This window comes from Serinus canaria, chromosome 6 (assembly GCF_022539315.1).
Source record: "Serinus canaria isolate serCan28SL12 chromosome 6, serCan2020, whole genome shotgun sequence".
Taxonomy (NCBI): Eukaryota; Metazoa; Chordata; class Aves; order Passeriformes; family Fringillidae; genus Serinus; species Serinus canaria.
In genome coordinates this window covers 34,877,119-34,905,013 of record NC_066320.1, presented here as the reverse complement: position 1 = coordinate 34,905,013, position 27,895 = coordinate 34,877,119, and the positions used below count along the sequence as shown (strand labels likewise).

The 27,895-nt window shown below is 43.5% G+C and overlaps 1 protein-coding gene across 3 annotated transcripts in view; it reads right to left on the bottom strand.

Annotated features, from left to right (window-relative positions):
* INPP5A (inositol polyphosphate-5-phosphatase A) overlaps nucleotides 1-27,895 on the bottom strand; it is a 182,218-nt gene that overhangs the window by 53,993 nt on the left and 100,330 nt on the right. For all 3 annotated transcript variants that reach the window (XM_050976241.1, XM_050976242.1, XM_050976243.1), the window contains exons 7-9: nucleotides 22,751-22,803; nucleotides 19,055-19,174; nucleotides 5,460-5,544 (exon numbers count right to left, since the gene is read on the bottom strand). In XM_050976241.1, the coding sequence (XP_050832198.1) occupies nucleotides 5,460-5,544; nucleotides 19,055-19,174; nucleotides 22,751-22,803 (258 nt within the window). The remainder of the gene's footprint in view (nucleotides 1-5,459; nucleotides 5,545-19,054; nucleotides 19,175-22,750; nucleotides 22,804-27,895) is intronic.

Sequence of the window (27,895 nt, the reverse complement as noted above, 5' to 3'; positions counted from 1 at the left end):
TGTCTCAGAGGAAGAGGTCCCCGTGTTGCAGGCACACACTGTGGCAGTGCCAGGAGTGCTCCTCCAAGTTCTGCTGGCACGACCATGCTGGATAAAGGGATACCATGCCCCCACTGGCTTGCTCAGAATGAAAGACCACATTGTGCCAAGACAGTGTGATCAAATGGAAATTATGTGATTCACTGCAGCATCAGCAATACAGTGGCAGCTAAAAAGTCATGCCAGAATGCAGTCGTTCCTGTTTTATCAGATAATATAAAATCACATGGTCAGAGGTGGCAGAGAGGCACAGTGCAAGTGAATGATGGAGTCAGACATGTAAATTCTTATCAGCAGTTATTATCTTTAAAAAAACATTTAATCAGCAATTCCAGTCCTGACTTATCAAAGGGCTGCTTGGCAGAAGTCTAGAAAGGAAATATTCTGGTTGACTGCAACCCATGGAGCACCCAGAGTGGGTGGACAAGGTTAATTTTGAGTTTTAAAATGAGGACATCACTTTTTTTTTTCTGCAGGTAGAGCTTGAAAGCTTTTTGTAGGCCAAAATGTATGGAATCCTGAAACACCACTTCTGTTGCTACCTTTATAAATTTTCATATATGATACACTTATTCCCTCCCCAGCTTACCAAGCTGCCACCAACCCTAACAAGGCTTAGTAATGAAAAAAAAAGTTTTTTCCCTGTTTTTTCCTTGATACAAGGCAAGGCTATGGTTTACCTTGAGCAAATGGATTTTGTGATTAATGTGACTTTCTCTTAAAGCCTGACAAACTGAACTCGTTACTGAGCTGCCATTCGTGGGTCTGAGAAGGACACACTTATAATTTTTTTTCTTGGAACTACAAGGTACTTTTCTAAGAGACTCCTGAATCAGCAGTCTCAGAAAGAAGGTTTTACTCCCAAACAGTCAAAATAAGCTCAGTTTCTTAAGCCTGTTTACACCTTCCTGAAATGGACGCATTGTACGAGAAAGACTTCTAGTATGGAGATTCAATGAATAATTGCTTTAAATATTAAAATAAAGTAATTCTCAGAGATTAATACACATTGGAAATACTCTTCCTTGGTCTAGACCCACCTAAAACACTTGAAAGGAGACTAAAACAGAGCAAGAGTGGTAAACTGGCTCACAGACAGAAGGAGAAATACTCCTCTGGACAAGCCCAGCCACAGCTGGGAGCAGAGATGCTTTGGGCTGGGGCAGGGTACAGGGGAGAAGCAGCTCCAAGTTCCAGCACAGTGCCTGGGCCAGCTGGAATGGGAAATCTCTCTCTATTTAGCACCTTCTCTAGCAAAGAAGAGGGAAGGGCACCCTGCATGTGGCAGCCCCAGGTGCCAGCCCCGGGTGCCAGCCCGTGCGTGGGAATGGGAGCGGTCACAGCCCTCCCCCTGCTCTGCCACAGCTCCAGGAACCAGGAGCCACACAGAGAGACACAGGACCAATTCTGCTCTCACACCTATGACAGCAAGTGTTTCTGGAGTGTACAGAAAATTACAGATGCTAGCAAGCTTTTAATTAAAAAAAGAGGTAACAGTGGAGAATGGCCTTGGGCCCATTGCAGCATGAAACCCCACAAGCTCTGCAGCAGCCACCACAGCAGAGAGAATTAACTTACTCCTCCCATGTGGTCACTCACAGTCACTTCATTGCTCTAATTTCTCACCTCAAACAAAAATAACCTGACCTCCTCCTCTATTTCTTGGTAATAAAGCCCCTCATTCATCTCCCCACAACCTTCTCTTCTTAGTCTTAACAAGTTCAGAGATTTCAGTATCCTGGTTTTATTCAAGTGACAGCCAAGTTGTTTATTTCAGAACTTTCAAGCATGTAATGTATTACCTTTAAAAGAACCAAAACACTAAGTCATAATAATTATTAATTTTTAGAATATTCTTCAAGTTCAGCCAACAGTATGTCTCACTGCCACTGCAGATTTCTTTGAAGTCACCTCATCAAATCTTTTTTCTACTGAATTTTAGAAGATAATTTTCCAGAAAGAGAAAAAGTACATTTCTCACACATGCAATAACAAAACTGCAGTGCACTTCTGGTAAGTGCAAAGATTACAGTGATCTGTGTTAGCTTGGAGAGGGGAGATCAGAACTTTTGAAAAAATTATAGGAAAGCTGTCTTCTACACGAAGAACATCACAAATTCACATTTCTGTGAAATGCTGTGACAATACTGGTACTAGAGATACTGCAGAGGAGCTATAGGTATAGACTAGAATTCATAGCTGAACTAATATAAAAGTTTGCATCATTTTTAATATGTTGCAAACACTTCCATATGTGCTGGGAATAGAGATGCTGGAAGGTATCTGAAAGCAGTGGGCAAATAATCAGAATGCTGTAACACCCAAAAAAGTCTAGCATTGAAAAAAAAACAAAACAAAACAAAAATCAGTAGGCAAAACTTTGAATTTAAACAGCAGTAAATCCTCAGCCACCTTTGACAATACAAGATTAAGTGAAGTTACCTGGGTGCCAAGCTGTCAGACAGAAGATTTAGGCCTTATAGTACATCTTAGAGTGACCAAAACCAAGGAAATGTAGAGCTTTCTTCTGCAGTTACTGCCTTACTAAACACATTTTGTAACTACAAGGATTATTTTTGCTGCCTGGAGCAGGGTGGTGTCCTTCAAAAGGCTGGACTCTAATGGAACATTTTCTGGATGTTCTACAGTGGTAAAGCACTGGCATTCACCCTCCCCAAAGCAAGACTGGCCCCCTGCTTGGCTGCACAGTCCCAGGGGGATGTGCTGGGACCTGGCCCCAGAGATGCTGCCCAGGCAGGTCAGGAACTGACCAGCAAGCACAGCTGGAAAATTCACTGGTGCTGCCTCAGCAACCTGGCATTGCCCATGTGCCAGTAACAACCTCCCCCTGCATGACTCCAACAACACGAAAGGAGATTTTCCTAGCAAGGAAATCAATGTGACTTTAAATAAAGGCTCCCATAAGTGTTCAATAAATTACATATTAATGATTTATAGTCTATTAATTATGAATTAATATGCACCACATTTTTTGCATCTGATTTAGGACACTGCACATCAGGGTCTGGACTCTACATTTTGAACAGCTCTCAGATTCTCCCTTTAAATGGCTTAATTGGGAAGTTATTTACAAACACACTTTATTCTTTATGTTTGATGTAAGCACAGTCTGCATTTACACAAGTATTGCTTGTATCATGTCAGTGTTCAAGTGTTCAGCAGCTGTGGTCTCAAGAGGGAATTCAAAAGGTCAGCAAGAAAAGCAGAGATAAATTTAGAAATGTACATACACAAAGATGACAGGTCAATGGATTAACCCTTACAATTCCCAGTATTAACTCCACTGCTGAATAGTCCAAAGAGTGGTTAATATCCATTTGCATGGGCACACGGTTAAGTACCAGAAGGGACTGGGACAGCCTTTGGAGTGGGAGTTCCCAGCTGAGCACAGGCTCACCCTGGGGCTGGCACTGAGCGTCTGGGACAGAAGCACCTCTGCCTGCTCTTGTTCCTGCTCTGCCACTGCCAGCTGTACAGGCACCTTTGAGTCACACCCTTCACTAGATGCTTCCTGAGGTGATTTGGGCCTGATCTTAAACACAATCAGACCACCTAGTCCTACCTAGTACAATTCCCTCTAGAGGTGGCCTATAGCTGTGTCCTTCCAAATTACACTTTAGGAATGATCTGTCACCTAGGAGCCAGCCCTTACTGCCTGTGCTGTACTCTGACTATTACCTCCCTCAGGACTGTCCTGCTGCCTAGAGGCAGTCCCAGACACATCAGACAACTGCTTCTTACAGCTCTGGGGTCTGCTGACATACAGATTTATAAACTACACCAAGTAAAAACACTACAAAATAAACTTACTGTGACTATAGCTGTCCATGTATAAACTGGAAGTTTCTGAATCAGCTTCAATTATGCTTATATTAACATTGCAGAGTAGCTGGGTGAAGTTCTGATTACTGGGCTATGCTACTTCTCCAAAAAAACCAATAGAAAATCTGTGTTATTCTAGTGCTTTGTAGACTCACACAGGCTTGCATCTTAGGTAGGAAGAATGAGAAAATTAATTAGATTCATCTTCCAATTACACCTTTTGTCCTCACATGCAGCAACATAAACCAGTAGGGTTAAAACACTCCCAAGATGCAGAGTTCTGTGTCAGGCTCAGAAACCTCTGGGCTCACCCTACTTGCTCTGCAGCTCACTCAGTTTCCATCATGTGGGGTTAGTGATACTATTTTGTTTGATGGGTATTATTTTGAAACAGACAGATATAAACACAGAAATCTTAATCTATTGGTGCTAAAGCAAACACCCTCTGCAGTTTCAGTCCTGCAGACTGCTGGCAGTATGTGAGTCAGGAAAAGCTTGGAGCAGCCTTCATCAGTACTGAGTGCAGGAGGTAACTCTGCTGAGGTGTGACTGACAGGGGCTCTCAGACAGCAGCATCCTCAGTAATACCATCACACACTGGTGAAGAGAAAAAGCACAACAGTTCTTTCAAGTGATCACCATCAAAGTGATCTCTGAACACTGGTGGTAACTATGGCAGCCACAGGGTAGCAGAGCAGGTTTTACCCTTAACACATGCAGTATGAAGATGCATATTCTGAATTAGTGACTTGCCTTTCCTTTCAACTATGCTTTAAGCTTCTTGGCTGACTGACTGCACTACAGAAAGGATTCCAACAAGAAGTTATTAGTTCCATATGAAATGTTGTAACATCAAACTCCAGTTCTTCAATGGATGGACTACTGATCATGTAAGGAAGGAGAACAGCACTGCACCTGAATGGGGGGATGCCAGCCTTTGGCACACAGGACATTTCTCACAGTTAGATTTACAAAAGAAAAACTTTTGGCTCAAAAGATACATGCCTACCCTCAAGGACACCAAAAAGACATTGCAGTACCTCAGAGAACTGAGGTGTGAAAACCATAAGATTAAATATCCATTTTAATCTGGGTATTATTTCTGACACCACCTTACCTGGAGCTTCAGCATTCAGGTCAAGGTTATCTCAACTTGTAATGAAAAAGGTTTAGTACATTATTTTGGCTTTAAGCAAATCTCCTAGTCACCCTTCCACATCAAGGTGCTACAGGCACAAAGGTCTGTACTGATGACTGCCTGTACTTTCAAAGTGTGGAGTTCTACCACAGACACTGAGGAAATGCCTCTTGTTTTTCCTCAGAGTAGGGAGGTAATGCAGCACCTCCTCTGTTTGCAGGCAATTATTCTGATTCACTGTGAGCTATAAGGAGATGGCAAAAGCCACAACCACACAATGTTAGTTACTTGTTGGATGTTCTTGTTAGAAGCAGTCTTGGGCAAGTCTGATGTCAATATTAACATTATTTTGTCAAGTCACTTTTAGGTTTTCTACAGGAAAAAAAAAAAAAAATCAAACCTGGTAGGGCCTACAACAGAAGAAAAAGAGAAGTCCTACCTCTACTACTGCTTTGGCATCCAGTCTGAAGTTGAAATCTCCAAAGACAAAATATGAAACTTTCTCAAATCGCTGATCAATAATTCTGGAAAAAAATGAAAACAGAACAAACCTGTCACTTGGCTTTACAAACATGCAAGAATATACAAAGACACACATGTTATCCTTTAGCACAGTCTCAGAAATAATTATTGAAACCATCAAAACTACCAGTTTATACTGGACCAACATATTAACCATATTTTTCAGTTGATTTTCTTTGCTTAGGCAATTTTATCTCCAGCCCCTGTACAACAGTGCATCTAATTTCCCATGCCTGGCTGACAGAGCAAGCTGGGGAAAGCAACAGTTCATACAAATCTTGCAGAAGTGGCATTTGGGGACCATGGAAATCTTGAGGGTATCATGGAGATCGTTCACACCTTGGAAAGTTGAAGGATATAGCTTTGGTCTGGGCAGGTAAGAATTAGGAAAGCTGAATTAGCAGTGAGTTCAGAGTACATTTGAGTTTACTGATATGTCAGCAATGTCACCCGTGTTTTGGGGTACTTTGTGAACCACACAAGAAGTGACATGGTTGGGCTAGATGTCAATCATCCCATGTGACAGACAGCATCCCCGAGGTTCCCAGAGCAGCTACAAGACAGCTCTCTGTGCTGTTCACAGCAGATTTTTGCTGAGGCTGTAGCTAACACCTAACAAGTAACTGCTCCAGCTGATTGACTTTTCCTCAAGCCCTTGCTCAGTCCTACCCAGGGGGATATGGCATTATTATCCATCTTTCGAATCTTGTATTATTAAAAACTGTCATATTATTAGTTAATCTATTATTAGCAACAGTTGTAAGGTACTCTCAACAATACACAATTTTACAGCTTCTAGAGATCTTGGCATTTAGAAATCCACCAAGTCACGCTTATTTTCAAAGCAGGAATCAATATAATTCATCTCCTGTCAGTGGCTGAGGAAGGCATGAAACACCCAGAACTCAACTGCCACAGCCACCAAGAATTTACACAGACAAATGCAGAGAACCCCCCTGGGTGTGCAAGAGGAGAGAACTAAGGAAGGAATGCAGGCAATGCCCTGTCAGTATTCCCTGAACATTCTGGGAATACTGTCAGAAACTCCAGGTGAGCCTGGGCAGGGCCCACACGGACAGGTGAAGCACTACCCAGCAGGGCAGGTCAGGAGGCACTGCTGCCCCAGGAGGAGGCAATTGTTTCAGATGGCTTTTCAAGTTCTAATGCATTGCACCCCTTTATTCTCAAAGCTACAAGGAAAGATGTAACATTGGATCTGTAATGAGATACTGCTTCGCCTCTGAAAAAACATCTCACAGTTTTTGTCAACAGTAATCTATTACATAAGGAATATTATTCTATGGAAAAAATTATGTGCACTGGGCCTAAGACACTGATCATTTGAGGAAAATCTCTTGCAAAGACTTATCTGTTTCCGCTATGAAAATCTCCAATCCTCCATTTAGCTGACAGATTATTGCAGGCACTGTTAATAAATACTGCCCACTGTCAGCTCCCAGCGAGCCCTGAGAAAAACCTGTCACTCCTGACCAGCACAAAACATTAGTTTGATTAGTGCCCTCGTGGAAAATTGAAGGAATATGAGAACTTAAACCATTTACATGCAACAGTTTGCTAAAAGTTAAACCATTTACATTGCCACAGTTTGCTAACACTATCATTGCAAAATCACATCCGTAACTTACACATCAGAACAAGACTTTGCTTTGCCAACTGTCCTGATTCAAGGATCAGCTTTGACTCTGCTCATTGCCATTTACTGCTGACAGAGGAATGACAGATATTGCAGGAATGACATCAAGGTCCACCGAAGGCCTCTTCAAACAAATTTGGATTATGAGAACCATGCCTGTGATTGCATAATTCAAAGACAGATTTTCCAAATAAAGAGACTATTCAAAAAATAGCCTGTGAAAATGTCTCCAAAGTGATGACTGAACGAGCTAGTTAGTCTGCTTCTGATCAAGTGATGAAAACTCAGCCATTTCGTAGTCCTGCACATTACCTGATTTAAATGTGATTTCCATACAAACCATTGTCAGCTCTACAACTGATAATTTTGTCCACTTTCTCCCCTAGTAGCTTGTCTTGTTGGACATTTTAGAAAGAGCGTCTCATGATAGATTAAAGTAAGAGTCCAAATGTTACTTCTCCAGAATGATGCCCCAAGTGGCTTCTGACACATCTCTTTTCACTGAATGGGTTAGTGTCTGCTTGTCTTCACATCTTGTTTTATTTTGAAAAGTCGTAAGTCGAATGAATGAGCCAAAGACCATTTTAGCCATGACAGGGGAGTAAGAGAAGGAAACATTCAAGCAATTGTTACTTTCAAGTGGAGCTTACAGTCCAATTTATCCCCATGCTGAAATGTTTTGATGAGTTAAATACACGATCTGTACTTTTTTTTTAAGGAGTAAACTTGACTGTCACTGTAAATTAACACTAAATTACAATTTCTTTGTTGCAAAATAAATACATAAAATTCTTATTTTGGTCTAATAACTGCAATTTGGCTCACTCTGGGTATCAGCAAGAGCTACACAGGCCCAGAAAGAAGCTCCTGTGTTGCACTGGAGACATCCATGCTCTGCTGTGTCAGTCAGGCTTTGAGCAAACCTCGTTCCCTCAGCAGAGCCTTTGGCCTGGCAGACCCTGACACACTGTCCTGTGACAAAACCATCTGTTATTCTGGGGGCATCAGGTGAATTATGAGGAACCTCTGACCTCCCTAAGCTGTGTTGCTGAGCAGCTTCAGCCTGGGCTGACCAGCCTGCCTGGGATGGGAGCGGGGCTCGAGGGAGAGGTCACTCAAATGCCATGGCAGGAGCCTGTGCTCAGGAGCTGCTCTGGCAGCCTGGCTGTCCCGAATTCCTCTGCCATAAGGACAGACCTCTCAGCTTGGGTGGCAGTGCCAGCTATGCTGACTGTGAAGGCAAAGTTTTCTCAAAGCCACTTAGGAAATGTCAGATCCCGACCAAGACTAAAAGAAGGAAGAGAGAGTGGTTCATCTTCTCAATACTACTTGAAATCTGGGCCTATTTATTAATTTCAGTTGCCACACACAGCAGGGTTCAGTGTAGTCCTAAAGTGAACAATTCTGTGTTATTAGAATCCCTGAAATCCTTTTGCAATATGTTTTAAAGTACTCCTTGTAGTAGCTAAAAATAAAGTTACTTGATGAAATGCACCTCTTTTTATAAATGCCGTATGGGGCCCTGTATACATACTTCAAAGCACTGAAATTCAGCCAGAAAATTAGAGAATCAGCTTTCCCTTGCTTTCATATTTTCCCTCTCCTATACGTCCCCCCTTCACAGAATGGAGAAGACAAGGAAGCAGTTAAATATCAGCAATCTGGTCATGGAAGAGAGCAGCTGAACATGATTCAGTGTGACAAGAGGCACTGTGATTTGGCTAAACCATTTCTCAGGGCACTTTGTAAGGAGGATCAGCAGCATTATTCCTTTAATAGCCATGTCGAATGCAATAGCCAGCTGGGTTTTGTCCCAGAGCAAGGTATCAGCATCAGGTCAGAAGGTAACATTCTGTTTACACGATTATTTCCTAAAGCACTTATCTTCTCCTCGGTGTGAAAGTTGACTTTTCTGTTTGTAAGGAGGCCTAAAGAATTGAGGGAATGGGAAAAATTAGCTACACTGAGCTGGAGCTGAATGGCATTAGGTGGGAGGTCTGAGAACGGCTGCGGCGAGGCTCAGCAGGACACCTTATTAGCCGCGTCATCGCAGTTCATTCAGGCAAGCCATACCAGTGTCACCAGCATTCCCACACAAAGACAAAGTTCTTCACACAGTCTATAAACATGCCTCCCTGGCCAATTCATCCTAACTTGACACTGCTGAAAAGAGGGCCTTGAGGGTTCTGGGTTTTTTTAAACACAACAATAACATAACAAAACAAAACAAAAACCGTGCAGCTCTGCCAAGCAGGCTGAATGGGGGAGAAGGAGGGACACTGTCACATTTCTTGGGAAGAAACAATCCAAAGGTCAAGCCATATTTTATTCAGTGAGCAAATTTTTCTAATAACTAAATGTATTTAATATAAATACCAGCTAATACGAGCCGTTCCATCTCTCTCGCACAACTTCTGGGGTAAGATACTATCTCTCCACAACCTATTTATTTCTGTGCACTATCTGCACGTGGGAGCTACAGACAAACACTTTTACAAGGACAGAGAACCACAGAATGGGTTGGCTTGGAAGGGACCTTAACATATGACTGCCTATATAAAATGTCCTCTCCTAAGTGAGGGAATATGAAGATCACAAGACAAGAGGATCAGCTCACTCCTGGTGGGACCATCATTTCTCAGGACAAACTGCTCACTATTTACTGCTGACCTGTGCAGAGCTTGGAGCCACAGGTTCTGTGTGGGGCTGATGCAGCAGAAGCAGTGCTGGGCTGTGTCCCCAGAGGGGCTCTGAAAGTCCTCTCTCCCACTGGGTGAAGCGTTCAGGGCACTCATGGGGCACTCGCTGGGCACGGCACAGGCACCGGGACCCTCGACCCTGCCCCTGGCAGGAGTGACTGCCAAAGGCATCATCAACTCAACTTCCCTGTCCAGGCAGGATCTCACCCCTAAGGAATGTTTAGAAAAGTGGCTTGGCCATCCTGTTGGCAGAAGCCAAGAGCTGGCTGGGAGGTGGCAGGTATGGAGAACAAGGTTATACAACACCACCTTCTCCAGGGACCTCGAGTGCCAGAGGCAGTAACAGCTCCTGCAGTGACTTCTGGTGGAAAGCTAAGGAACGACAACACTGTCTCCTGCCACAGCCATGTCAAGGCACTGAAGATCAAGAGGATGGAAATACTAGGTTTTGGCTTAGACCAACTCAGACCATTCAGATTTCTGCCTGCATTGCTTTTTCTTTTTAAAAGTTTTCATCAGAGATCAGCCCAAACACCTGCACCTCGAAAACTGGTCCCCTCCAGCAGAGGTTTCAGAGACAGCTTTGAAAGAGAACCCTGTCTTCTCCTGTGTACCACCTCCCTTCTGCAGCTCCGATAGTGCCCAGCTTGCACACTTTTGCAATTTCAAATACACATTTGGAGACAAATTCCAGAAAAATCGCCATCAATTCCGAGTACAAGTTACCTGCTGACTGATAGTTTAAGTGTGCCTCAAAAGCCATAACTGAAGTGCCTTCATTGGCATGCCCAAGGTGGTGTAGTGCTGTCATTAAAAAGATAAAGTTTATAATATTTTTGTGCCTTGTTCTTTCTGACATAATGGCTAAAACCTATTAATAACACCAAAATATCTCAAAAGGTCAAGCACCATACAGCAAGATGAAGGGAATTGTCAAGAAGCTTAGGCAATCATCTTAGCACTCAAGACATTTGCCAGAGCTGTTTAACTAATATGTGATGTTCACTTTTAATTTCAATATAGTGCCATTTGGGCAAAAATGTTGTATTTTTTAATTAATTACAATGTCAGCAGCTATTAAGATTAAAAGAAAGACCACATCAATAATAAATACTTAATCCAAAGAAAGGATTACAAGAAGAGCAATAAAAATCAATTTTTAGAGCTGGAAAATTGTGACTTTTTCCTCACTTGACTGGTATTTTCATTATATTGACAAACCCATGATCTTACCTGACACTGACATTCGCCTAATGAAATAGCAGCCCTGGATAATGATGTAAGGACTTGTCAATTCTGCTGCAGGACAACACAGCACTACAACACCAGTGCTACCATACAAAGAAATTTTCATGCTCTTCAGCTGATACAAGAGAGCACTACAAGAAGCAACCAGAGAGGTGGGATGTTTTTTTGGATCTTTGCTTTATCACAGAATATTAACATCCTCCCACACAGTTTCTGAGCTCTTCAGTGCTGGTGACACTTGGTGCTCAGCAGACAGCAGGTAACTGCCCAATCTTTCTGCATGAAGCCCAAGACATCCCAATTCTTGCTTTTTCTTCTGCAGGGCTCAAATGTGGGGAGCAAAGCCAAAATCCTGCGGTCACTTAGTGTCAAAAGCACAAACAGCAAGACAAAAATAACCAGGATATGCGGCAACAGGATACTGATTATTGTTAAGCTTATAAAAGTATTTTTTGTGACTTATTTAGAGCAACTCAGACTAAAGACACTGTCTGTCCTAAACAGCTCTTTTAATAGGAATGACAGTGCAAGGGTTAAGGAATTTTGTCAGATTTGGGTCTTGCCTGACCTACTAGAAGTATCTTTTCCAGCTCCATCTCTTGTGATGGCTGTGTGGGCAGCAGAGCCACGTCATCCACAGCGAGCTGCCAGGGATGGGACCTGCATCTCCACCATCGGGACAGGGTAACAGCTGGGCTCAGGGCAACTGTGAATTTAAAAGAAATCCAAATGTTTCTAGAAAAGGGCAATGCAAATGGCTCAGACCCAGAGAGAATTCACTATCAAAGGACTAAACAATGCTCGATGCTGAGAACAGCTCATGAGCAACCAATTTTACATTATCCCTTTGAAAATCACACTACAGTGGAGCACCAGGAGATCAGAGAGGGAACAAAAAAGGGTGAGGACAGAAACGTTTGAAATGCTAAAGAGAAGGGAACAACCCTCTTTCCAAAGAGCACGGTGATCAAGAAAGTAAAGAGCTGTCAACATTGGGTTTGAACAATGAAAATTCCAGTGGATACAACAGCAGCGGGACCCATTTCCTTGTTGGAGAGAGAAACTGACTCATCTTGGTTGCACCTTAAACCCAGCCTTGAGGAAATGAAGATAAAGGAACTCCACGACAGTTGAGGCAGCCACATCAACTGACCCATCCAGCCCTGAACAGGGTCTGCCCAGCCAGCCACATCCTCTCCAGCTCCTGCACAGGCAGACCAGCGGCTGCAAACGCTGTCCCTCCCATCTGAGTATTCTCCTGGTAGGGAAGATCAGAATCTTTGCGGGACATGGAACACAGGATGCAGAGCCCACAACCTCCTCCCACAGTGCTCCCACCTTGTGGGAGTCAGAATCTCCAAGGTGGCTATTTGGCCTGGTGCCCACAGGCTCCAATGGGAGCAGAAGGGGCTCTTTCAACCATTCTCCATTTTATCAGCTCACAGCCAGCATTGTAAATAAAATCACAACAGCAATTTATTTTCATTTCTCTGCAAATGAGTAAGAATTGGATCAACAGCCCATATAGATTCTCCTTAATTGAATCACAGCTATTCTAGAAGATATGGCCATAGGATAGGAGATTTGAAAAGGTGCAGACCACAATGGATGCTGATGTCAGTGTCACCTTTAGCTGGACACTAATGACTTACCTTCTTCCAGCTCCGAGCTCTCTAGGGAACAAATTACAGTGAAGAGAGAAATATAACTCAATGAGAATGTGCAGAGTGACACATTCTCATAGAAAGCCGCTTTCTGAGCAAAATCAAGCAGGCAACAAGTTACTTGCAGTAATTTCTTTTTTAAGAGGCATTTTCTTTTCTTGCATCACATGTGTGACTACACACCCTCTCCTGGGAGAGGGACTGTTGCAGTAAACCCAACCTTGCCTGTTCTTACAGCACTTACATTCTAGAAAGACTCAGCAGCCAACAGGGCAGCTCCAGGAGATCCTGTTAATGGAAAACAGGCAAAAAGGAGTAAAGCCCTTAGGGAAGATGAGGTGGAGGCTCTGAGTGCCACAAGACGGCCACCATCCACATCCACACTGCTGGACAGGGACTGTGTGGGCAAACAACTGACTAAAACCTCCCCAGGAATCCTCAGAACTGCAGCATTTCTTCTGAGAGAGCCACAATTCTATTCACACTGGCCAGGTACAGCAGAAACTGGCTTAGTGCATCTACTCCATTTTTTCTTTAAATGACACCTTTCTCTGTGATACCTGCAAGTGTCTCAAGTTCTGGATTTTGGATTTCAGATCTTCGCTTCCAAACCTGGTACTGTTCACACAGATTTATCACAAGAGAAACATCAGATATTTACCATTTGAATAGTGAATACTGAAAATTTATTATAACCTGTTCAGTTTAAATGCCAAAAAGAAAAGAAGAAGAAGAAAAAAAAGAAGAGCTCCAAATGCTGAAAACAACCGAATAAGGGCAAAATTAGTGATTAGGATGACCAAAAATTATCATTCACTTAATACGGAACTGCAATTATTGTGTCCTTCAAATTATACTAGTGTATGCTTTCCATTACAATGCATACCAGTACAGAAATATTTTCCTGCTAATAATACAATCAAAGTAAAATTCACAATGCGTCTGTGCAGTGAGGAAGGACACACGAGTTGAATTTTTGACTACTGCATCAAAGACGCCAAAGCTCAAGCCAGCAAAAAAACAAGGAGCAAGGAAAAGTGACTTTGGCTGTATTTGACAGGCTGAAAGTAACAAGACAATTTTGCTGGATTTACTCTTTAAAGAGCATATTATCCAAACACGCTAATTTTGAGAGCACTTAACCTTCCTTTAAGGGGGAGAATGACTGAATATTAATGAGCTGAGCTTCGGGTTTTTAATGAAAAGCTGTCTATTTGAATGCTATCCAGGGGTTTAAACCTTTGTTAGAAGACATTTGGCTGGAAGGTTTATTTGCCTTGAGAGTGCTTTTTATCTGAATACACAGAAATTTCACTATGCATTTCAAGGCTCACGTTAAAATCACTGTGGCAAAAAACGAATAAAGTAAAAACAATCCAAACCAAACCAAAAAAATCCCAAGCCCTCCTAAAGCGAGCTGCTTTGAGGATCCTTCCCAAATGACCCAGATCTTTAGAGCAAAGTTTTCCTTTGCCTAGAAACTAAGTGGCTTTTCTTTTGCTCATTCAGCTGCTAGTTCTGGGAAAAGCCCAAAGAGAAACATTTAGATTGGAGGGGTCTTTGAGAAGAGGTGACAGTTGACTGATGAGCATCCATAAAATGACAAAGAATAGTTGTGTGGAGCCGGTGCATCACATCGCCTCTCCCTGGGAAACTAATTGCTCTGAATTGTTAATAGTAACATTATTTTTCTGGCAATCATTTCTTTTCAATACTCAAAATCAGCATGAAACAGCTCCTTTGACCGGACATAAAAGTTAAATGTCCCAATGTTGATCAAATTAACTTCAGCTATGTGACAATGGACTATATTTGTGAGAAAATAATGAAGGGCACAAAGGGAAGCTTTATGCTAAGATTTCACAGTTGTAATGTAAAAATGTTTCTGTTGAACTAGTCCAGGGAACATTTCAATAGGAAAACAGAAGAGCACTGTCACTTTCATTAAAAAAAAAAAACACACTCATTTTATGGATCTCAATGCTCGAGATAATTTCAGGAAGTTTAGATGGCTGGCACATCCCAAGAGCCAGGGATCAGACTAACACCTCACGTCCTGCCCTTCCCAAACTCTCCTTCCCACTCCTGAAGGGCCCCATCCTGCAGCTTTTTCCTCATTCCCCAGCCTCGGTATTGCACTCACTTTTCCCCAACAAGTGGCTACAGGACATGACTAATATGCCAATATGGTTAATTAATATGAAATATACACAAGCATTAATTGCAATAGATACATGAAAAATTAAATCACAATGTAAACTATTTTCCTCTCTTACTTACTCGCAGGTATAGTTTACACTCTCCAAGTTCAGAAAATGCAAAAAACCAAGGATCATGCAAATAGGGCTAACTGTACATGGGAATTATCCAAAATAGGCTTTGAAGAACTTTTCCCCCCCACAAAATATAAAGCAGATGTTTTTATCTCATTTTAAAGCAAATTCAGTTTTGACTGTAGACCTGTGCCTACCTGGAACAACGTAACTGACTTCTGGGGGCTCACTTTGGGTTTACACTGGTGCTGACAGAGACTCATTACACACCTCAATTTTCTACATACACACTGTATGTGTATTTGTAAAGTTACAAGCAAATATTTGTTCAACAACAGTGTGATTCCAATCCTCTTGGTCTTTAAAGCAACAATCTGACACCACATCTTCTCCCTTACAAAATGGCAAATATTAAATGCAATCTGGCTCAGCACGTACCAGTGAGCTGCCTTTAAAAGTGTTCTTTCTATTTAACTAAATTAAAGCTAAATCACGTCAGGATTAGCTTTATTAAAGCAGAACCTTTATTAAAGCTAGAAGAACAAACCCTTCTAATCCTCAAACACGCTATTAGGATTTCCCCAGGAGAAAACTTTTAGCACAACTTTCTATCATTCCTCCAATGCTTTTTCCTTGGTTTCCCCCCAACCTCCCCCTGCTCACCAATGCTGTGATGTTGCACAGCTTTTTTCTTATGCGTTAAAACTTTGTGGCTAAAGTAATTTTGGAGATAGCACCTTCCCTGGAAATCTGAACAGTTAAACTGATCCATTTTAGCTTTATTTGCAAACCCTCTCCTGGTTTGCATCCCAAACTCCTGTGGTAGCTGTTGCTCACATAAAGGGCTGTACATAACTCATGTTTATGAAGATGCAGTGAACACAACTGAGCTTTCACTGACTCCCACAGTGACCTAAATCAACTGTGAGAAGGTGTTTCTGTTTCATTCAGTGAAGGTTTAGCTCAATAAACTGTTTTCCTTCTCAGCATTGTTCATTGGGTTTGAACTGCATCGCTGTTAAATGCTCTTTAGCAGTTTAAAGGCTTTAAAGGAAAAGACTTATCAGTCTCTGTTTTTAACAGCACTAAATCTGCATTATTAGTTCATGCAGATAAGGGGATCTGAAAGCTCAGCTTGAAACCTCTCTCTTTCTGTATTTATCTGACACTGCATAGTTCCAGTAGCTCAGCTGGAAATGTAGATCTATGAAGCTTTAAAGAGAGATTAAAGCCAAGAAAAGAAGTACTTTTCCCCCTATAGCTGCTCTCACTTTCCCTTTTCCTGCTGTCTGAGGGAGTGCTGGGGGACAATGGCCAAAGATGGTTCCCAAAGCCCCTGAATGGGGACACTGTTGGTGGCAGCATTCATTCAAAGTAAGCTTCAGTGTATTGTCCTCCCCAATCAGCAGATCAGAATAGAGTGTGCTGGTGGCTGCCAAAAGGTTAGTCCTGCCGATGAAAGGGGCTTCCCATTATTCACTGGCTACAGAACTCCCCCTTTGTGCCCGCCAGCCCCTCACCGCACTGTGGAGGTCCGGATCTGCGGCTGGCTGCTCCCTCAAAATGGACAATTCATCCACGGCGAGCTTGCTGTGGCACTCTGCAACCCGAAATCCAAGGGCTCCTTTTCTAAGGACAGCGGAGTTGGGGCAGTTTTTGGCAGTGTCACATTTTAATGATATACCATCGTGACATCCCTGACCCACAGCTGACACTAATACTACAGTCTTATTACCGTACCCTTGCCAGGGCATCGTGGGAGGTCCAAAGCCAAAATTAGCTAATGAAGCACACTGTATGCTGCAAACGAGTGTGCAATAAATAATGCAAAAGGTTTGCACAAGTTTTCCTCATGCAAAGCATTAGAAAAGGAAAAGAGACCAATGGAGCCAAGCAAAAATGAAAAAAAACCCCATACTGCTCTGTGCACCAGAACTCAAGAATATGCACCCAGACTGCACCGAGATCCTAATCTTCCTGAGCCCTGTTCTGTAAATCAGGGATCTTTTATATACATGCTATCTAGGCAAACCTTCCAATTGCCTCCAGCATTTGAAAATGGTTAGAGCAGGTCTTGCAAGTGATACAAGAGAAAGGCAATACTGACTTTTTCCTGTTCACCCCTGGGTCATCCCAAAGGTGATGGTAAATTCCTGTTTGGAGAAATCCCTGCTTAGCCCCCTGCTGGGGGAAAGGCAGTCTCTACTATCCCACCTACCCACCCCTACAGGACAGAAAACCCATAGAGAGGAAGGAAAGTTGAGAAAGAACGTGACTGGAAAGGCACGCCACTGCAACATTTCAAAACCTTTTCACTGAAAAGCTACATAGGGAAAAATGGCAACGAGATATTTTCCAACACGTAAACTGCTTTGTTCAGGAGTGTCTGTAACTTCCAGGCTGCTGCCAGAGAGAGCCAGAAGAGCAGACAGCTGCTTGTGGACAGGGACGCCTTATGCCAGGGACAGGGAGCAGATGGCAGGAGCAGAGGAGCAGAGGCTGCTTTGGGCAGTGGCTGCCCATGAGGGCAGGCAGGTGCTCCCCTTGGCCACCAAGGGGCTGGTCCTGGCCAGTGGTGTATCCTCAGCCAAAAGGCTGCTTGGGGCAGCAGGATGGGGCTCTGCACCCCTGGCTGGGCTGGGACCCCACTCCTCACCCTGGGGAAGGACAAGGTGACACTGACCAGGTGACACTGGCCAGGGAACGGCAGCAGTGGTCCCATGGTCATTGGGGGTCCTGGTAAACAGTCCTCTGAAACCAGCACCTGGCTCGTGGCCACGGGCTGCTGGACAGTAGGGCTGGGGCAGGAACAGCACACAAAGTGCTCTGGTTCTGCATTCCTTCCAGGCTCAGCAGCTTGTTTTAAGCTCCCCTTTAGGCCATGGATTGCAGTGTGTGCTCTGCAGGGACATGTTAAAGCTCTGTTTCTCAGGCAAACATGAAGCCGGCTGGCACCTCCTAAGAGAAATTTGTGTTTACTCTGCCAACACACCAATGTCCACACAGAAACATTGTTTTCTTACTCAAGAGAAAGCTGTCTTCTTCCTGACTTTTATAATCAGGGCAGCTGTAAATTTCTGGGTATTTTTGGGACTCCTCTGTATTGTACCACTCATCAGATGAGCCAGCTCTGTAATACCACCAGAACCCACGTGGCTACTAACACCAGCAGTGACTATACACAAGTGCTGTGTTGCTGCAGAGATGAGCTGCCTGCTGTACCCAGCTGGCATGGAGATTAAAGCACACCAGCTCTGTGTGGAGGGACTCACAAAGAGAGGCTGAAAGACCTGGGCTTGTTCAGGTTGCAGAAGAGTTGTCTACATGAGGACTCTGTTGCTGGCTCTACCTGCATGATATTTACAGAGAGGAAAAAGCCAAACTTTGCTCAGCAGTGCATGCCAAAAGATCCAGGTGATGACACAAACCACTCTGAGGGAAATTCTGGCTGGATAAGAGGGACAGAAAGTTTCACAGCAAGGGTAGTCAAACACAGCAATGTGTGGCCCAGAGGAGCTACAAACCAGCATGCTGGAGCTGCTCAAAGCTCAGCTGGACAAGCTGTTGAAGCCAGCCCTGCTCTGAACAGGGGGATGAATAAGGGACTTCCAGAGGTCGCTTCCAACTGGAATTATTCTCTTATTCTGTAACTGAAGATGCACTTGAATGCACTTCATTAGAGCTCACGTAAAATAAGCTTATCTACCTAATACATTTAGAAAATAAGTGTGGTTCCTACTCTGCAATTCTGGTGACTTCAGAGTGGTTCCCTGAGATCAGTTATTTGGCTTTAAAGAATAAGTGTCATAAGGCGATCTGTAACCAGCACTGTCTAGAAAACTCTGGCAAGCAGTAACCACTTTTAGGTGACAGAATAAAACCCTCTACATTTCTGAGTGTGCCATTTGAAACATCCTTCATTTGCTGCTGAGGAACACAGAGATTGAAAGAGGCCAGGAAAGGCTAATACATACCTATCAAGTACATAGCCAAGAGCCTTATGCCGTATTCCTGAGTAAACCGATGGGCTTGTTTCCCAAGCAATTAAATTGGAAGCATCATGGAAAAGATGAATGTTTACCAAGTCAAAGGCACTATGACAAAAAAAGGAAAAAAATAAAATGATTCAGGATAAAAGAAAAAAAAACATTTGTTGCATCAGCAAAGCATTCAACACAGCACTTACTGTATTCACTCTTATGTTAGCTTAATCTGCACAGTTCTTGTGAGTAAATATTAAGGTATCATAATCAGAAAATTGTCAGACTGCCATCAAGCTTACAGCTCATCCACAGGTAAGACTCCATCAAGTCTTTTGCATAAAGGATGTATAACATGAAAATGAAAAGCTATTTGCCAGTTACAATTCCAGAAATCAGGCAGCACCCTTTCACTAAAATATTTTTAAAATAAAATTAAATGTGTAAACAAACAACTTCCAGTTTCAAAGCTGCAGATAAGTGTCAAGCAGAACTGTGGCTCTGCAATAAACAACACGAACAGCTACTGAGAGGAGAATGTTACTGTCATTAAGGACTAAATCACACCACTGTGACTCCTTATCTGTCCGGTGCAGAGAATGCTGAGACAGCAGCAGTCAATACACACACCACGTCCAGCTGGGAAGAGGACACCTGCTGCTTCTCTCAGCCCATGCCTGGCAGGCCACAGAGCCACAGGTTTGTTTAGGCCAGGGGGGCCCCCTGAGCCTGCCAGGGAGCACATGGACAGGCTCTGGCTGAGACTGACACCAAGCAGAAACCCCAAGCTGGGCTCAGGGAGGTTTCCCAGATCATGGCAGAGCTGGGAATGGACCTGGACACAGCAATAAGGGCAGTGAGAACAGCAAAAGCACAGTCAGACACACAGGTCATGCAGCACAAAGGGCTCTGCCAGAGATCCTGGTGAAAATCTCTGGCTTCAGGGAGCAGCATATCCTGTCCAGTGAACCCACAGTGATTGAGAGCAGTCCCACGAACCTTCTTATGAAGAGATAATGATCACAGAACTACTAAACATGACAGCTTGAGATATCCATCCTGTCTGTCTGAAGGACAAACAGAAAGAATCCCTGTAGGACAGGGAGGGTCCCACATCACCAGCTCACCCAAAAAAAGCTATCTCTAACCCACCCCCAGGTGTCTAAAACATGCTTGCTCTTAAATTACTGACCAAGGACTTTCCACCTGCAACTTCCTTGTCCTTAAACTCAGATTTTCACCATATTACCTATTTTCCTGCAAATTAAACTGATTTCTGCCCCTTCTGCAGGGCTGACAGCAACCAGTTTCCCTGCTGCAGTCAGTCCAAGTTTCTCACCTCCAGCCAAACCCTTCCACCATTCCTGACTCTGCTGTCCTCTTTCCAGCTTCCCTAGAGCACAGCACTCAAAGCCAAACAGAACACTCTATCACAGGCCTTGGCAGCACTCAAATAATTACCATGCCTTCTCCCTTCGTGTCCTTCACAGCCCCTACCTATTAACACATCTCAGTAAGATAATAATGATCCATATTCAATTCCTTCTCCCTTGATCCTTTTCTACAACAGGGGTAATGAGTCAGTTATTCCCAAAATAGTACTGTTGCTTTTAAATTCTCCTCTTGCAGTGCAATGCTCTGCATTTCCCTGTCATCTTTTGATTCTACTTCCTCGAGAATACCAAAATGACTCTGGCTGCTGATTCTGACCACTGATACACCTGCAAACATCCCCAAGCTTGGTGCCCACCTAAATGCTGTAAGCACATTCCCTACTCCATTCTCACTAGCAAATATGAACTACATATGTAAACTATATTTAAGACTGTAATGCATTCTGTGCACTATCCTGCACCTGCTAAAACACTGAGAGCTATTTGAATAGAAACAAACACCTTTAGCTTATAGTCAAGATACTAGAAAAAACCCACAAAATGAAAGTGCATGAATTATGTAGTTCTCTTTCATTTTTGCATAATGTGAAAACTCATGAGTGCCCCAGGATTCTCTAGTTCTTTTTCCACACTAAGGGTAAGTTAATGAAGAATAATGAATTTGAAAAATCTGGATTCACAGAGAAATTCAACTGGGGCAGACCACTGATCACAGGAGAAGAAAAAGGACCATTCACTGAAGTCTGTTAAGGTCACTTTTCTGGTTTTTTGGGAGTTCCCTTTTTTTTAGCATGAGATACATTCTGTAACAATGTGTTCCTAGGTAGGGAAAATGAACAGTTCCCTTCAAGGTCTCTCACAGAAGTACCAACAATAAGTGCCTGGGCTCTATTTTTATTGACCTATTAGACTGTAGAAATGCACTGATCAAAAGTCATGATTTATGGAATTGGTTTTCATGACTATGGCAGAACTTTGTTCATCTGCACAGAGACTGAGTGCAAACACTCATCACATCCTGAAAAGTCACATTATGCACTCAGACCTCCTTAGGTGTATTTTATAACCCTCTGCATTTCCCATAGTATTTCACTTTCATTCTTCAGAAACTGTACATAGTAACGTGCCCCTTCAATTTCCCATTAGAAACATCAGAGACCTTGTTAGATCACATGGATCATAATTGCAAATTACTCCAGACAGAACTATCACCATGGCTCAGCTAATTACAAACTAGGAGAAGCTGTGAGGTTCCTCATCCTCACAGCCCAACACACCCAAACATCCCCTACAGCCAAGGACTCTCCCCCACAAGAAAACATTACATTTAAATCTGTCTCTGAAGAACCTTTTTTTCTTGGAAAGGCCTAAAAATAAATTCATGCTGCTTTTTCAGCAGGAAATCCCAGAGGACAGAAGAGACAGAACCTAGAGAAGTCATGATGCAAGAGCAAAGTCCAGATTAGCATCTTATGTTAACACCCACTTCTGCAATTATCTAGTGCTGGAATCAGACCCCATGCATATGGATCTGGAAAAATTAACATGAAGCTACACCATCACACAACTGCCTGCCCAATTTCTGGGTCAGAAGCCCATAAAAGGAATAAACCTGGTACCTTTTCTGTTTTCACAAGGTGCCTAATTAAATAAACATGCCAACAAAGCCAGAACACTGTTCAGTACTCAGAAGTCAGCCTATGTGAACATTCATGAGATTTCAAAATCAAGCTTTCAACTGTAAGATGTGAAACAACCACATGAGGAAGGGAAAAGTGTTGAATGTTCATGTACATGTACATGACTACAATATAAGAAGCAGTAGAGACCAAAGCTGTGAGTACATGGTAAAAAAGCAAGGCCAGATTTCCATGTAGGCTTGTAGAAATCTGAAGGAGTGCCCATAGAACATGCTCTTTTAGCAGAGCCCCAGAGGTGAGGGCTGCACACAGCCAGGTGAGATGCTGCCAAGCCCCAGCAGCAGGAGGAGTGGTGGCAGCAGCAGGGGGAGAGTGTCAGCTCCACACTGTGCCTGACATCCGTGCCCTGCCCAGGGGCACTGAGTGTCCCTGACCCAGAGCCTGCTCTGACTGCCCGGGCTCACACCAACGCCACATCTGCTCCTGCACCGCCACACTCTCCTGAGCACGCCGTGTTCCACAGACAACGAGGCAGGTGTGGCACCTACCTGCTCTATCAACAGACCAAGCTACACATGAAAATACCTGCTTGAAATTGTCATTAACAAACAAACATAAAACAAACGTAATCAGAAACAACTTTAAGTGCAACTTACCAATCAGTAATACACCACCTTGTTCGAATGAAACCTTTTCTGGACCACTTGCACTGAAAAAGAAGTGAATAAGAACCAATCACCTTAGGTAAAGAAGACTGTGAAAGTGAAATGTACTGACACAAAGAACAAAATGAAGCTGAGCTCATCCATACATTGTAACCAAGAAGCACTGTACACAAACTGAGGTACCTTTAAAACAGATATTGTGTCGTTTATAAATCCTGGAATTATATTTTGATCCTGCAGCAGTTACCAACTTATGTCTAAAATTAATAAAAGCCCTGGCAGTTGTTTACCAATGAAAGATAACCAAATAAGAAAGCTTTCCAGTTATATTTTTGCTTAGCTTAAACCAGCAAATTCTTATTGCCTTTGCACAAATGTTTTCTTTGTAATTTTACCTGAACTGTAAAATGTCATCAGAGATTTACATCAAATTAAAATGAATGAGATCTGCTAGAAAGCTATTTCTCTTGCTGAGCCAAGCCACACAATATTTCTATAAAAGGTAAGAATTTAAATAGTGGTAAAAGATTCCATTCATCACAGCCACACCATGGGTGAGACAGCCACAATTCAGCCCAGGCCCATACATGTCACTCACACACAAGAAGGGGTTTTTCAGCACCACTTCCGAGCCACTGCCACAATCCACGGCCTCCCATAAAAATACATGATTCTGCATCCTCTCTATTCCTTGTTAACAATGCAGATGTGTCTGGGCTAATCTGCTCTGGGAATGAATATTGCACCACACAGGCCTAAATAATGATGCCAATGATTTTGTAGCTAAAGACTGTGATTCCTTACTGTGAATAAATTGCCAGTCCCAGCAGAGCATCCCCAGTCAGAGGTACCACTCCCCCAAACCTCTCCTGAGGCACTGGCCAGGTGTATTTACTCTCTCTAAAAACAGACAGTCCTCAGTTCTCAACTCTGCTGAGATAGTGAAGGGGCTCAACAAACCAAACCAGGCTGACTTAAAATGAATCACAGAATCACAGACTGGCTTGGGTTGCGAGGGACCTTCACCTTGTTCCAGCTTCCCTGCTGTGTCAGGGACACCTTCCAGCAAACAGTGTTGCTCCAACCCTGTCCAACCTAGTCTGCATCTTCTGACCACTCCCCAGTGAAAAGGGGCCCATCTCCCTCCCCTTCTCCTTAGGCACCAGCACAGTGACTGCAGCCAAGACCAACCAGACACAACAACATAATAATTATATTCCAAATAACAATCTACTTTATTGCAAAAATTTTTAAAGAGTGAAAAATTAGCCTCTTCTGCAGGTCCAGCAAGCACTCAGGGGATGGTTGGCTGGAAAGCAAACACCCTAACCCTTCCTATCAGGATCCACAGCTGGATTACAAATCCCACAATACAGTAAGGTCTCCTCTGTGATGCTCATGAGGGCACAGTTACAAGTAGAGATGTCAACACTTATTCAGAAAGAAATCAATGAAAAAAATTAAATGCTAAAAGCATTAAAAATTGGCTCGAATTTAATCTTGATTTAAAAAGGGAGCTTTGTCATTTACTTCTTAAAAAAAACTAAACAGAAATTAAAATCAAGTAGTCCAAGCCTATGATATGGTCCAAGACAACGTTTTCAATCAGGCTGCCATTTCTCATTTGCTATTTTCCTCTCTGGCAAAATGGCAAAGGTACTTCAAAGATGCAACACCACAACCGGCCCAACCAAATCATCTTGCTTAGAGTCACACTCAGCTGGGTTTTGAGCACCTCCAGGAACAGCCACTCCAACACCTGACTGGGCCCATCTGCTGCTGTTTAACCTCATGGTGAAAGCTTTTTCCAGATTAAATCAGATTTTCCCTAGCTGCAACTGCTGCCCTCATCCCGCTCCTGCACAGCCCAAGGGCAGCTGTCCTGTGGGCCTGTCCCCTCCCTGTCCTGGGGCACAGACAGGCTCTCTGCTGTGTCCTGCCACAGCTCTGCTCCTGTGGGGCCCGGGCCTAGCTGGTGGAAGCCGCTCTGTCCTGTCCTCCCTGTCTGGGGCACAGGCAGGCTCTTGACTGTCAGACACAGCTCTGCTCTGTGGGCTGTCCCTTGCTCTCCTGGGGCCAGACAGGATCTTGCTGTGTCCTGCCACAGCTCTGCTCCTGTGGGCCGTCCCCTCCCTGTCCTGGGGCACAGGCAGGCTCTCTGCTGTGTCCTGCCACAGCTCTGCTCCTGTGGGCTTGTCCCCTCCCTGTCCTGGGGCACAGACAGGCTCTCTGCTGTGTCCTGCCACAGCTCTGCTCCTGTGGGCCTGTCACTCACTGTCTGGGGCACAGGAGGTCTCTGCATGTGCTCTGCTTGCTCTGTGGGCTGTCCCCTCCCTATCCTGGGGACAGGCAGGCCTTGCTGTGTCCTGCCATAGCTGCTCCTGTGGGCCTGTCCCTCCTGTCCTGGGGCACAGACAGGCTCTCTTGCTGTTGTCATGCCTGCAGCAGCTCATGTGGGCCGTCCTGTGGGCCTGTCCCCTCCCTGTCCTGGGGCACAGACAGGCTCTCTGCTGTGTCCTGCCACAGCTCTGCTCCTGTGGGCCTGTCCCCTCCCTGTCCTGGGGCACAGACAGGCTCTCTGCTGTGTCCTGCCACAGCTCTGCTCCAGCCCCACAGCTGGAGCTCTGACACCTCACTAGCACAAGTCCCACCAAAACATACAGTTTTTAAAATCACAATTTGAAAACTGGTAGTTACATTCTGCCAGCTTTTCCTTTGTGAATAGAGTCCCTGAAGAGATTGTGCTGACCTTTTAAAACCCCCCAGAACCACCACCTACATAAATAACCCCTGCTACATCAGGGGAAAGGACCTCCAGACAGCATTAACATGAAGAGAGAGGTTAGAGAGGGCTAATGTCAAAAAGCACTGTGAGCAATAAGTAATGCACACAAACCATGATTGATAATGACCAGCACAGAGCCTTAATTCATCTTTTCTCCATCATTTTACTGAGGGGGACCATATCAAATTAAATAGTGACCCAGAAAGGGTTTATTCAACCATACAAAGCAGGGCATGAAGGAAAGACATATTAAAGTGGTGATGACTGCAGTGTAATTGCAGCTTCTTAAAGGAACACCACAGCTCAGAGGGAAACCTGAAACAGGAATCAGCCAGATACTGGCAGCAAGAGCAACCAAGGTACTGAGCAACACCCAGCACTGACAAGGCTGCCTTGCCCTGGTGAGAACTCCTGCTTCTCAGGGCCCTACACAGGAGCCCTCATCTCCCTGCTCAGGGTTTCACTGGACAGGAAGCAGAGATGTATTATGGCAACTTGTCATGAAAACAATACAGAATGTAGTTCCTACCTCAAAATACTGCCTTTCTTCCCTTAGACCAGTTGCTTCAGCAACTACTTGAAGCCAGCAGCTCCATAATACTCCAGACTGAGTCATTGCCAAAAAGCAGCAAGTAGTGGACAGAGCCAGGAGGGTTTGGGACTTTTAGCTGGCCCAGGGAGAAGCCAGGAGAGCAGGGAGGAGCTTCAGCTCACAGCGGAAAAGGTGACACAGCTGAGGCTGAATAAAGCAGGGACACCTGTGCCTCTGTACTGCAGGATAACACTTGTTTCATTGTGCAACTGGCAATACCCCAACCTGCAAACTACCTTTAGCTACTCATAACTGGAACACACTTCATTCCTTTAACTTCTGTGAATAATTCACTCATCAATAACTTGTCTATTTAACATTAGAAATGCAAAAGTTAGCAGGCTTCAGGCCTCCTAATGCAGCCTAGGAGCTGGAGCTCAACAGCTCTGATATGGAGAGTCATCCTCAGCCTTGGGTACACACTGCAGCTGAACAACATGCCTCATGGACTTTTGGATCATGCATGTGCTTTAGTATTTCTAAATGAAGAATTTGGAATGCAGAAAGTTTTGGAAACAGAATGTAAACAAGAGTTATAGCTTGCAAAGGAGGAAAGAGAAATTTGCTTTTTATTGCAGATTTCAAAGCAACAATCTTTATTTTTACTTTAACAAACAGTCACTAGCTGCTATACCATCTGTAAACCAGCATAAAACCAGGTGGAGATGACATAGGTCATCTTATGCTCTCAGAGAGTGATCTACATTTTAAAATAGGGGAAAAAAAATCCTACTTCATGTCCCAGAAAGGGGATACCACATCTTTCACCTTATATTATTAAGTCTCTTCTCAGATCCTCTGTTAATAGGATTCCTTTAGGCAGCAGATGGATTGTGAATACAGGCAGTTTCATCTACTAAAAGACAACATAAATCATAATTGAGAAAGGAGAGACCGCAGTAAGGTTATCACCATACAGCCTCCTCCATGAAAGGTTTGCATTAAAGCATTAGTGAAATTAATTCATCTTTCATAAGAGCTTTGAGCAGTATCTGTGATCTATGATAACAACCAATTTCTCACTATGAGAAAAAAAAATTACTCAGGCCTGATAGACTACACAAATCTGCTTTTTTTAAAATGGCCTAACATTATCTAGAGTGTTGCTCCCAGAGGCATCATTTGAGGTTTATGCCTTGCCAAGAGGACCCATAAATCAAAGCAGAAAGTTTTGTTAGTTTTATATGCAGTGGGCTGTAATTATTTTGAATTGCATTATGCCTCAATCACTGTAATTACTTTTAGATCATCCTTAAACAGCTGCAATAAAAAGAAATCAGTCTTAAACCATTTCTCACACAAAAAATTGCAGATGTGATATGAAAGGTCGGGCTAAAACACATAAGAGCATGTCAATGCAATGTTTGGGTAAATATGCTTCTCGTGCCTTCTGCTGGGTAAACCCAAATTTCCAAAATACACACTATTTTGTGGCCTTTTAATTGCTATTACTAACATTTGTCTACAGAGAAAATGTAATAGCAAGATTAATTTTAGCTTTACATATAGAAACACGCATCTGAGAACCAAAACTAATCTCCCTGCTGTTTTTAGCTCTTGCTGTGTCTGTGTGTTTGACACACTTTTTGGTCTCCAGTTCCAAAGAAAAACAGCATGGTCTAAAAATCATTGCAATTACTTTCTAACTTTTCAAGTCACATGAAAATGTCCTGGGTTGGCACATGCCAGGGGGCAGGCTAGGTGAGCACACAAGGTCCAGAGCTGCAGCACAGATGCTGCTGTTACTGCCATCACTGCA